At 36.1% G+C, this 13,307-nt stretch overlaps 1 protein-coding gene across 1 annotated transcript; it reads left to right on the forward strand.

Moving 5' to 3' along the window:
* Nucleotides 1-7,287: 7,287 nt before the first annotated feature.
* On the forward strand, nt 7,288-12,934 carry LOC114931352 (cytoplasmic dynein 2 intermediate chain 1-like). Its single transcript, XM_085486468.1, is given in 18 exon segments — nt 7,288-7,400; nt 8,045-8,137; nt 8,139-8,640; nt 8,643-8,815; nt 8,930-9,049; nt 9,124-9,293; nt 9,463-9,616; nt 9,704-9,844; nt 9,915-10,055; nt 10,212-10,523; nt 10,596-10,768; nt 10,848-11,067; nt 11,157-11,308; nt 11,386-11,525; nt 11,601-11,659; nt 11,747-11,901; nt 11,988-12,120; nt 12,197-12,934. Coding segments are annotated over 18 exon segments (2,973 nt in total). The 5' UTR covers nt 7,288-7,388; the 3' UTR covers nt 12,320-12,934.
* The last annotated feature ends 373 nt before the right edge of the window (nt 12,935-13,307 follow it).

A 13,307-nucleotide genomic window follows, 5' to 3' on the forward strand; every position in this document is an offset into this window, starting at 1 on the left:
GCTTATCGGCATCCTGCCTGCATTCGTCCACGTATCGGTCGTAGAATCTCGAAGATTGTGCATCCGACGAGTGGTAGCCGGAAATTAGCAGATATCGTAATAATCGTGTTGCGCGGTCGTGCGGAGCGTCGAAAAGTACGAAACCTTTGTCCGAAACGTATTTCCGTATCGTAGTATTATCTCCTCGTAGCGGCGCTACTCGCCGTCAAATGCCCCGGAGGTACCGCCGGCGGGCGACGGACTTGGTGAAATCATTCGGTCGTCCGGAGGTGTCGCCCGTCCCGGAGGTGCCGTCCGTCCCCAAGTTGACGCCGGCCGTTATGTGGTGCCGCACGTATAATCACGCCCGTAACGAGCCGTCTCGGTTGCCGCGCGCGTGATTTCGCATCGGGCGAGTGTTCCGTACCGTAATCGCGGTCACCGCAGCTTGCGTGTTGCGTATCATCCGTAATAATTCGAAATATATGTCTCCGACACGTGGGTTTGAGACACGTTTCGAGTTAGTAATCGGACAGCGCCCTCATGTCGAGCGAGCGCCGAATAGTAAGTAACTTTCGTCCGAAACGTTTTTACGTAGCTCTCCTCGTTGCGGCGCCGTAAATCGTCGTTAAGTGTTCCGGAGGTACCGCCGGCGGTCGTCTGACTTCGAGAGATCATTCGGTCGTCCGGAGGTGCCGCCCGTCCCGGAGGTGTCGCCGGTCGGCCGTAGTTCCCGGAGGTGTCGCCCGGCCCGGAGGTGTCGCCCGGCCCGGAGGTGCCGCCCGACCCGGAGGTGCCGCCCGGCCCGGAGGTACCGTCGGTGCTTATACCTTATTGTCCCGGCATTTCGTTTGTTTCCTTCTTAATTAATGCTAATTATCGTTGTTTGACATTCGCCATACGGCTATCGTGATAATATTTATCGTACAATAGGACTTTTCGATCGTTCGCTCTCCGCGACAATGTCTCGATTGAACGCGCCTTTCGGCGCTCGCGCTCGCATACGGCCGTGCGTAGGACCGTGCGTCGCCGACCGCCTGGCCGGCCGGTTGGGTACTATAAGAGATACGTCGCGCTCGGCGCGTCGAACGAGTCGAGCGAGTCCGGACGAGTCGTAAACGTACTTTCTCGAGTCTCTCGCCACTCCGGCGTGTTTCGACCGCTCTCCGTACCGTCGCCGACCGCTTGGCCGGTCGGTTGGGTACTATAAGAGGTAGGAGAGATTAATATTGTACGTGTCGCGCTCTCGACGTTGACAAACGAAGAATCGCCCGAACGGGTCGAGAACGGATTTTGTCGAGTCGCGACTCTGACACGGAGAGAACATTTATATAAAATGTTTGATTTGGAAACCACGAATATATAAAATAATATACGATCGTCGCAGAACGCGCCGCCGCCAAGTCTTCTCATGCTTGGAGGTTGCGTGTCTCGCGAGAACGTACGTTCGACTCTCGCGTCGTCTCGTATTCCTCTTCGCCGGGGATTACGGTGCGGCTCTTCTCGTTCGTCGCCGAACGCGCGCAAAATTAACGCACACTTATTTATTACGAGCACAGCATTGCCACGAGTCGGTGTCGCAAGACCGAATGGCTCTTATGTGGCGCGCACGCCTCTAGTGTGTTGGCCGCGCGGTTCCCTCTCGTTTCGTACGCAGCAGCGGAATCGTCGCGCTTACCGAGCATCTACTCCACGGATACGAGTTTGCGGGAAGAGTTGCTTCTTCCCGCTCGCTTTGTACGCCGTAGCAAAATCTTATTGCTGGTCGTGTGCGGTTAAACGCGTACGAACCAGACAGAACAGTCCTCGACGTCTAAGCATCGCCATCGTCGATCTAGCGTCAGGGTGAATCGCGCGGTCTCTCGAGACCGCGCATCATAACATTTGGGAGAATAAGAACACGAGTATTTTGATCTTGTGGATTTTTGAACGGAGAGGAGGAGGAAGAAGAGAGGCGGCGGCGTCGGGGGTTTACTCTCGCCTCCATCGTTCTCTCGTACGCTTTACATAATAGCGTTAAACACAGCAGAGTGTCGCCGACCGGCTGAGCAAGACCGGCGGCAAATAAAATGGCACATACGAGCGTGTCGCGCGCGCGTCGGTGTTTCGGCATCGAACGCGCGCGCGCGCGAAAAGAGGGTACGACGACTTTGGCTGCTCCGAGTTTCTCCTTGGGGGAAAACCCAAAACGAATCCCTGGTTGACCCGCCCGTAGTCATATGTTTTTCTCAAAATTAAGCCCTGCATGTCTCAGGCAGCCAATTAAGGTAAAGGTGGCCGCTTAATTATATTAATAGATTTCAAAATTGTGTCAAAAATTTCTTGCATATTTAGTGATAGACAGATTTAGGGCGATGAAAATGAGTTTCCAAGAGATAAAAATTTGTTTGCTCTATAGCCATCCCGGCCGGTGCAAGTGCGGCGTGGAGAATTTCAACGAGATTTTCCATGCGCGTGTTGGAGGCGATTGCGGTCGTTGCAGCGCGATACTGGGATCAGCCGGCCAAGTCCAGCGTCCGACGACATCGTCGATTAAAGCCGTGGCGAATTATCGCCAGCGACGGCGACTTTACGCCCAGGTGCGGACCGTGCCGAGGAAGGTCTGTTTAAAGGGGTTTTTTTTCGGCGAGAAATAATCAAAGGCAGAGTCGAAGGTCAGAGGGGATGCGTCCCCCCCGTGCTGAGGACGCGACGCTTTCAAGGCAATTACCCTACTATTGCGGGGTCTATCTTTTTCCGGGTTTATGCATTTTCGACCGATTTCTTTTTAAAAACGCAAATTTACTGGGAATCAGCAAACTCGATCGGCGAGCGAAATTTTTTTGGAAAAATCAATCTCGGCTCGAAAGATAAAATCAAGGGGAAAATTTACGAAAAAAATCTATCTCTATATTTTTAAAAAAATTTACAAAATTATTCTTTAAAAATAAATTAAAATTTTAAAAAATTTAAAAAAACAGAACCTTGTCGGAATAGATTTTTTCGAATTATTAAATATTTATATATTAGATATTTTTTTAAAAAGTTTAATTTTTTAAAAATCGGGGGAAGAGAAAAAAATTTTTTAACAAGTTAATATAATATCTGTTCTGCCAAATTTTTTAAACTTGCTAATTAAAATTTTTTTTTTGGAAAAATGATTAACTTCTTTGTAACAGATTCGTCATGAATTTTGGGAAATAGTACCACTTGATTGGTCCTGTGTTAGGAAAAAGCCGAATGGCTTTTTCCCGGGAATTTGCAAGGTCGTACAAAGTGATAGACGATCATCACAAAATGGAAATGGCTCGTGATCGCAGAAAATAATGCGGTTGCGGCGATTTCCTAGGAAAATGGACCTCCGGATAAGTTATTGTCGATTGCGAAAAAATTAAAAGGAGAACCGGTTTATTAAACCCAAAAATAGCCCCTGATGAAAGAAATAATTTGATACTAAAGAATATTATCCTCTTGTGTTGAAATGGACTTCGGATATTCGAGATGATCAACGTGACATCACCAGAAACCGAGATACAACACGTGATAACGGTAGAGCCGGTTCCTGGCCTTCTAGAGTTTTTTTTGTGAGATTAGTTTCAGCGAGAAATGCGAAAGAAGCGCGATTAGAGGATCGAAGAGTGCAACGCGCGATTGAAAATGACGAAGATACTACTACAAAGGAGGAGGAAGATATGGATTGCGCTTGCAATCCCAAACGGGTGACCCAGGTTACTCGAAATGAGCATTCGAGGAGACGACCTCGCGATCGTGTTTTCGCGTAATCAAGGACCAACGCAATGGACGTCGTCGCGAAAACGGCGAAGAAGAAAAATAAAAAAGTGGAAGAGGAAGACGAAGACACAGAAGATAGTTATACAGGGGAAATGAGGGCGCGAAGTCCTCGCAGGGGACTACAGCACGCGAACAGAGTTGAAAAGGTGGATCCGACGCTGTCGTCCAAAAGTGCGAACGACGAAGAAGAGCCGATAATCGCAAATCAAAGTAAGTGCTCTTTATATTTTTTCTAAGAACTTGACAAATTTTGATCTAAACGATTATAATTTCTTAATATGTGCATGGTAAGAGTTACTTTCATAAATTTTTAAATCTTTCAAATTAATATGAATGTAAACTTTGAGATTCTAAATATTCCCAAAATTTTTAAATAAATATGACTACTTTAAAATTTACATAACAATCGAATATTAATTAGAATAAAAAATGCAGAAGTTATAAATTTTGAAAAAAAATAGGATAAGAATATAATACCTTTCGGTTGTTTAATGAATTTATTAAAATTTAAAAAATTGGTATCTTTATAAAAATTTAAACAAAAATTACGCTATGCAATTTCGATAGTTTTTAAATTTTTACAATCAAGCTTGCCAATTTCGTACAAATATTCGGTATCATTAATCGCGATAAGATCTCTTTCATTCTTCGGGGGAAAAATCCCAACTTTTGCGAAACACACATTATTCTTTTGTCGATTAAGGAATTAACAACCCAGATTGTAAACCATAAAAAGCGCTTTTTGTACGTAAATTTTGCGCGCCTTCGTCCTATAAGCAAAGAATAATAATAATAATCAAATAAGCTAATAGAAAAAAAGAAGAGTTTTTTCCACATATATTTTTTAATTTAATTTTATAAAATTGTTTTCTTTTAATATTAACAAGTTAGTATAGATAAATTGTAGAATTGTATAATTTATTTTAATTATACCTATATTTATTTACTATAAATTATATTTATTAAAAAATAAAATAGATAAAAGGGTTTATTTAAATACAAAATTTAAAATAATTTTTACCCTCGCGAACACTTTTGTGTAATCGGCGATACATTCTTTCGATGACTTCTAGACACCTTTGCCAAGTCCAATTTATTTAACTTAAATTTTAAGAGTTTAACAAGGCTCTGTAATATAAATATAAATTTAACGTATAAGACGGGCAACAAGAGCCAAATCGCGGATGACAATGCGTTATCCTAACGAAACTAAATAATTTTTCGTTAGAATTAAATACCGGTGCACAAGGCACCAAATTTTTACTTGGACACGGCCAAGATTTTAAATATGAAATAATCTCATATTTTGAAATTTAATTTCAATACCCCTTTAACCCCCCTACGGAAAATAAATAAATGAATGCAAGAGAAAAATATAGATCCGAAAATCGCTGAATCGGGAATCGAACCCGAGATCTTTCGCTTGCCGGGCGACTGCTCTTCCAGCTGAGCTATTCAGATCCTTTCGATTCTATACTTTTCTCTGTTATATATATTAATGTTGGTAAACAAACGCATTTTTTAAGCCAGCGTGTATCAAATATAAGAGTTTTAACAAGGCTCTGTAATATAAATATAAATTTAACGTATAAGACGGGCAACAAGAGCCAAATCGCGGATGACAATGCGTTATCCTAACGAAACTAAATAATTTTTCGTTAGAATTAAATACCGGTGCACAAGGCACCAAATTTTTACTTGGACACGGCCAAGATTTTAAATATGAAATAATCTCATATTTTGAGATTTAATTTCAATACCCCTTTAACCCCCCTACGGAAAATAAATAAATGAATGCAAGAGAAAAATATAGATCCGAAAATCGCTGAATCGGGAATCGAACCCGAGATCTTTCGCTTGCCGGGCGACTGCTCTTCCAGCTGAGCTATTCAGATCCTTTCGATTCTATACTTTTCTCTGTTATATATATTAATGTTGGTAAACAAACGCATTTTTTAAGCCAGCGTGTATCAAATATAAGAGTTTTAACAAGGCTCTGTAATATAAATATAAATTTAACGTATAAGACGGGCAACAAGAGCCAAATCGCGGATGACAATGCGTTATCCTAACGAAACTAAATAATTTTTCGTTAGAATTAAATACCGGTGCACAAGGCACCAAATTTTTACTTGGACACGGCCAAGATTTTTTAATATTAATGGAAATTTGGTGCCTTGTGCACCGGTATTTAATTCTAACGAAAAATTATTTAGTTTCGTTAGGATAACGCATTGTCATCCGCGATTTGGCTCTTGTTGCCCGTCTTATACGTTAAATTTATATTTATATTACAGAGCCTTGTTAAAACTCTTATATTTGATACACGCTGGCTTAAAAAATGCGTTTGTTTACCAACATTAATATATATAACAGAGAAAAGTATAGAATCGAAAGGATCTGAATAGCTCAGCTGGAAGAGCAGTCGCCCGGCAAGCGAAAGGTCTCGGGTTCGATTCCCGATTCAGCGATTTTCGGATCTATATTTTTCTCTTGCATTCATTTATTTATTTTCCGTAGGGGGGTTAAAGGGGTATTGAAATTAAATCTCAAAATATGAGATTATTTCATATTTAAAATCTTGGCCGTGTCCAAGTAAAAATTTGGTGCCTTGTGCACCGGTATTTAATTCTAACGAAAAATTATTTAGTTTCGTTAGGATAACGCATTGTCATCCGCGATTTGGCTCTTGTTGCCCGTCTTATACGTTAAATTAACTTAAATTGTTCTCCAAAGATTTCTTCCTTGAAATTTATTCGAGGTGTCGGTGCGGCTTGTCCATGAATACTTTTCTTTCTCGCGTGTTCTTTATAAAATTTGTTGCACGCACAGTTTCGCTCCTTCCATTTTTTATCTCTATCAACACATTTATTCAAATATCTATACACTAAATCGAATACTGTCGATCTCTCAATATCCTGCTGAGGGAAGTATTCCTCGCCAGTTTGTGCAGAGACAGCTGATCTACTTGAATATGACAAACATATAATATTAAATTCATATATTGATTTATTGTTTAATTTTGCAGCTATTCAAGAAGTACTACAAGATACTATAATATAAAAGTCATATAAAAGACAATTATATCTTTCAACAATTCAATATTTTTTATGACAGTTTCAGCATAATTACTTGAATTTAGCGCGATGACTGTGTATATTTTTAGAATGATAAAATTTTCTATCTCTGGCCATGATAAAAAATGACAAATATATAATAGTCGCAAATTAATAATTTTTACTTTATACGAAAAATCTGGACAAAAAGCAAGATTTAGATGTATTTAATTTAACGATATGTTCTCTCTTGAAATTGTGCGTTGTTTTTTTCTTTTTTTTTTTCTTTTTCTTTTATTTCCTACATCATACAAATTACAAACACGACGAAAGAAAGAAGAGAAGAGAATAAAATGAAACAAAAAACGAAAATTATATTTTGCAGAAAAATTATATATTATCATTCGAGTTTAGTCGGTAAAAAATTGCGCAATTATTTTTTTACCATTTATCGGTATCGTCTTTGCTTATTAGTTGCGAAAATGTTTCCTCGAGGCGCTAGTTGTCAATGCGACTGCCATTAGTTTACATCATGGTTGCCCCACGATCATCCGCAACTGTCAACTCCGAACAATTTGCATAATGTCCCATAAAGTGAGTACGTCGAAAAAACTTTTGAGCTGCATATTATCGAATCGTATACATATTATACTATTCTCAATCGCATCGGAAAATTTAAATTCATCGGTTTTTTTTTAATTGCGATCGCGCGTTTGACATTTTATACGGTCAAGGCTTCTCTTTGCATCAACCTCGAAATTATTGACATTTCTTATGAAGCTACGTAAATGTTGGTAGATCATTATAATAAGGCAGAATATAGATTTTTGTATTTACTGCCATTTTTAATCTCACTATGCACATCCCTCGTTAACTATAAAACGCATGACTCATTGTTTTGATGTTTTAATTCGAACATCAATGCTAGCATGATGTAATAATTGTACCGCGAAACTAATGTCTAAAAATTAATGTCATTTCTACAACAATTCTTTTCATATTTTGTGTTTTACAAATATGGAAATTACAAAATAAAATACATATATATTTAAAATAAAAATCAAAATTTTTGTCTCTTAAAATGCCTGAATAAATCAAAGTCTATTAAATTATAAGATAGTTTTTCATAAGATGTTATTGCAAAAAACATTGTACTTTATCAACTTATTCTATATCTTAATCCAAGTTTTGTTATGTGTTTTTTTACTATATTAATATATAATTACTTTATTGTTTAGGGAGCTACTAAGAAAACTGAAGTTAAAGATGAAGTTAAGACACGCATGCAATCAAAATCAAAAGGTCTATCAAGCAAGGATAACAATGTGGAAAACATCGAAAAAATTGGAATCTAATCTTCCAAAGAAATCTCAAACCATTGAGCGTAGAGGAGATGGAGACAGATCAAAACTATTACAGAACTCTATAACAAATAAAACACAATCAACTAGAAGTACTAGTAAACCATCTGTTGGATTTTCTCAGATTAAGACTGTCAAACAAAGTTCTTCATCCTCAACATTGAAGTCTAGTCCACATAATGCTTCATCTAGTCACTTATTAACAAAAAAGAGTACAAACTCCAAGACTAGATCTGAAAATGCCATTAAATCGAGTGACGACAGTACAGTCAAGAAGAGGAAATCCAGAGAGCAAGCAGGATATTCAGAGAAAAGAGGTCTTAATACAGTATATATGTCAAAATCAATCACGAGCAAGTTAAAAGTTAAATCTAATGAGAAGATTGTACCTCAAACATCGACAAACAAGGAAAAATTGCAAGATTCTTCTGTGTCTGATCAAGCTAAACGACAATTGTCATCCAAAGAGCGTAGAAATCCAGAACATTAAGCCCTAGTGAGATAAGAATGCTACATAGTGCTGTAAAGAGACCAGAGAAAGTGAAGAAAATAGAGCAGAAAGAAGATATTACAATAGATGCAACAGATTATCCTGATGCACAAGCAGATTTAGATCAGGCAGACTATGATTATGAGGATGATTTTGAGGTAAGGAAAGAGAAAGAATTTTAATAATTTTAATAATCTTGTTGAATTGCATGTTAACTTTAAAGAATTTGAAGATGCGAATTGAGATCCTAAAATTATGACTACTTCTTTCAGGATTATGAATCGGACTTTCAAGAATGCACAGACAGCGATAGTTCCTCGATTAGCGAAAAGTCGGATAGTAGTGGAAACACTTCTCCTTTAGAACCCATTGAATTGCGCTCCCGAGAGAAGGTATTATTCAATATTATGTGTGTGTATATATATAATTTTTATAAATATCTAATTTTTTATATAAAATATCGCAGAAGAGCACGGAAACACATGTAAAAATTGAAGAGGAACGTATGCTCGATTCGGGACACTACGATCTCGCGGAAGCGAGAAAACGAGCAGCGCGAGTAGAATCTATGCTTGTAAATCAATCCAACACGCCACCGTTACTTGAATTAAGAGAGCCAGTTGGCAAGACGTTTAGGTTTGTGATAACTAAAATCAAATATCAAGACAAATGAACGAATACTTATTATCTATGAGCGTTACAACTTTATGTAGCATTTTATTGCATGTTTTTGCTAAGCCGTTCTGTTTTGAGAAAAATAAAAATGTGTCAATCAATTTAACGCATTTGCATTTATTTTTTTTAGCAACGATGACAGACCGATAGAAAGTAAATCTTTACCGTCGTCTGCCGATGAAGGTTTCGAGGATAGTCGCTCTGGGGACTTTATTAGATCCCCGCCATTATCACAAAGACCACTTATCGAGTCTCATAAACCAAAAGAAAACCAACTTGAAGAGGTAATCCATTTTCATAAAAGAATGTATTCTATGTGTAATTTATTATGTATTTTTAAATTCTGACGCATTTGTGTGCTTTTTTTGCAGAAGAAAGAAAAACCTCGAAGTAGAGGCGAGGAATTATTAGAAATGATAAAACTGGATTTTATGGAATGGTCGCTTTTAGAATGCAGCCCGATACCTTACGATGAATTTATAAGAAATTACGGAAAACTAAATACTCAACAAGTACGTATCGTTTTATATAAAACGCATTGTATCTTGATTGATGGTTTATTACATATTATATTTTTTATAGGTGTTTACTCAAACTGGCGACGATAATATGGACATCGAGATACAAACGGACGAAATACATAGTAACAATAAGTGGACGCAATTTCCCATAACCTGTAGAAAAGAATTACGTGATAAACGAGATATAAACTTATTTAAAATGGTAAATAATTCATTCTCTGCTATTTAGAAAATTGGATATAAATCTAACAAAAAATTAATATTTAAATTTTATAATTAATTTTATAATATATAATATACTATTATATAATATTCTATAATATATAATTAAATTAAAATTTTTCATTAAACTTTGCAGGAACAAAATGGTGTCGGGAACGATTTAGACGAGTTGGATGACGCAAGTTTTCCATTGCGGCCATCGTATGACGTATTACAGTTGAACGATTTTCTTAATCGCGCGGGCGCAGTCGTGCTGTCGTTACTGGAAGAGAAGGAACACGGTGGTACCGTTTTCCAAAATGACGAAAACGGATTATCATTTAGTGATGGTTTCGTGAAACTCTCTGTACATTCAGTAACGTTTTTAGCTTCCAGACCGATTAAAATTATACACTATTCGAACGTCTCAAACAAGATTCTGCTCACTATACATGCTCCTGTAGAAGAAGTAAGTGAGAATATTATATTATTCATTATGATTGAAAATAAACTCTTTTGAAACAAATTCTTTTTTTTATAGGAGATTGAAACCGTGAGCAAACAAGATTACATTACCGATTGTTGCATCGGATGCGTGTGGAACATTTCCGAACCTTCGATGCCAAAGAAATTATTCTATTCGCAATGCCCAATTACCACTTGTTGTTTTCATTTAACGAACTGCGACATGGTGTTCGCTGGACTCGAAGATGGGTATGGCTCGAATTTTTCTTTAAGCTTTTTTATTTTTAATATTTTTTTCATAAATTTAAAAATGAAAAAATAAAAATAGATCACTGAGTCTCTGGGATCTGAAGGACGATGAAATGTGGCATCAGAAGATTACGGATAAAGCTAACGAGTTGGATTGGATGATAAGAACCCCTACTTATACGACAACAGCAATTACAGAGTTAGATGCACACACATCACAGGTTGTTGCGATACGCGTCCTATCTAAAATCGAGACTACTTCCGCTAAAGAAAGAAACAACAAATTCGTCCCTATCCAGGTTACCACTCCATCATTTATTATAATATTAACGTTTTCCTGTAAATGTAGTTCTACTAAATCCTTGCTTGTTCTTGACGAATTTAACAGATATGTAGCTTAGACGAGGATGGTTATCTTATAATATGGAGTATTGTACATAATATGGGTATAAATATCGACGACTTGGGACTCTCTCATTGGGGTAACATAAGACTTGTAAAGAATCAGAAAATGTCTCTGATGGAAAGAGACAAAGAGATGTAAATATAATAAATATGAAAATCTGTATCGTGGTATATATACCCAAAATTTCTAATTAAATTCGACTTTCTTTTAGAATGAATACATTTATCGATATGCATGTGGACAGCGCGAGTACAAATAATATTTATGTCGTGACTAACAGCATCGATGTTTTGCATGCTACTTGTATCGGTAACAAAACTAATCCATTAATGTACAAACCAACCGAAATAAGTGAGTCGCAGTTTTGTTATCGCATCAAATAACATCAATGATAAAATTATTAATTATTTTAATTAAATATTACAGGTGAATGCGGTAGTTCAACTTGCATCGATGTCTGTCCTTTCGATCAATCATTTTTCTGGGTAAAATTTCTGCCGTTTATAGTTTTGAAAGTTTATTTAATTCTTATCAATTTTTGTATTCTTATTTGTGATCTTTATGTTGATTAGATCGGTTGTACCGACGGAACGATTCGACTTCATTACTTAAATACGGAGAGACCGATTGTACAACTGAAAAATAAACAGTATATAGATAAAATTAAAACTTTGCAATGGTCGAAGACGAAACCGCTAACTATATACATCCTGGATAATAATTCTCGGTAAGTTCTTTTTATAAATAAAAGAAAAGAAGATTATTGATAAACAAATCAGATAATGCGATAAAGAAAAATTATAAATCCAACAGAATTCATGTATGGGACTTGAGTAAAAGTGATATCTGCCCAATACATACGTTTTCTATGCAAAAAGAGGGAAAGATAAGTAGCATACAGTTGTCCCCTTGCATGATAGATCAAGATATGATGAATCAATACTTAGTAAGTTTGAGGATTAAATAGAGTCTATACTTCAAAGAGATTTCTGTAGATTTTACATTTCAAAACATCTTTTTAGGCTCTTGGCACGGAATCTGGTAATGTAGAAGTACACAAACTGAAAAAAGGTTTCTATTATTCGAAAAAAGAAGAATTTTTGCAAGAACTGAACGTGTTCTCGCGATATGTCTCGGTTCCATAAATAACAAATGGACTCGTGAAAGAATTATATCGAAGGGCACTAATAGAAAACAAAGATCAGTTAGAATTGCAATTATCAATACTTTCGAAGAAAGTTGAATAGATTCACGAATTTTATACTTCCAATATATACGTGCACTTACAATGCAGATAATTTAGATATTAGATATCGTTTCAATACCAGTTGAAATTAACTTACATTTTTAATTGATATTTTTAACTGAATAAGAGACAATCTTGCATATTTCGAAATTAATTATTTTACAAGACAACATGTACTAGCAATATTTTCTAATGAAATTAATTTTTTTGAATGTGTGCATTGAAGTACGTTTGAAAACTATTAGAATTTTGTACACTTTACAGAGGCTAGTTGAGTAGCGAGTGAAATTTTTGCACACGTATCTTTCTTTATCACAATTCCGTCCGGAAGAAATAAATACCGTCCAATGTAGATAAATAGTATTTATAACACATTTATATATACATTTCTTTAATATTGTATAAAAAATATATAAATATAAGAGAGAGGATAAATGAAATAATAAGATTGTACTGTTGATATGTATGTAATAATTTTTATATAGTCTAGACGATTTAATGTCACGTTTTTTAATTACAAGTAATTCATTATTGATGATGCTATCGGAAAAGAGTGATAATTCTAGCTATAAAAAGATAAGCTAAAAATATAGAATAAAATTTTTTTGCACTTTTGAGGAAATTTATTTAAAAAATTGGACAGTTAATAATATTTTTCATTATTTTTAAGCTTGGATAATTTCTGACACTATTTAACGTAAACATATAATTTACAAATATATTATATAAAAATATATATTTAAATTATATTCTCGCAAATATTAAAGTCTTAAAATATCAAGACTATTAAAATAAAGTTTCTTAGAAAAAATCTTATAAAATTTTAATATATATTTATATATACATATTTATATATATTTATTATAAAAATTTTATATATTTTATAA

This window comes from Nylanderia fulva, unplaced genomic scaffold (assembly GCF_048542155.1).
Source record: "Nylanderia fulva isolate GAGA-0341 unplaced genomic scaffold, ASM4854215v1 Scaffold436, whole genome shotgun sequence".
In the NCBI taxonomy this organism is placed as follows: Eukaryota; Metazoa; Arthropoda; class Insecta; order Hymenoptera; family Formicidae; genus Nylanderia; species Nylanderia fulva.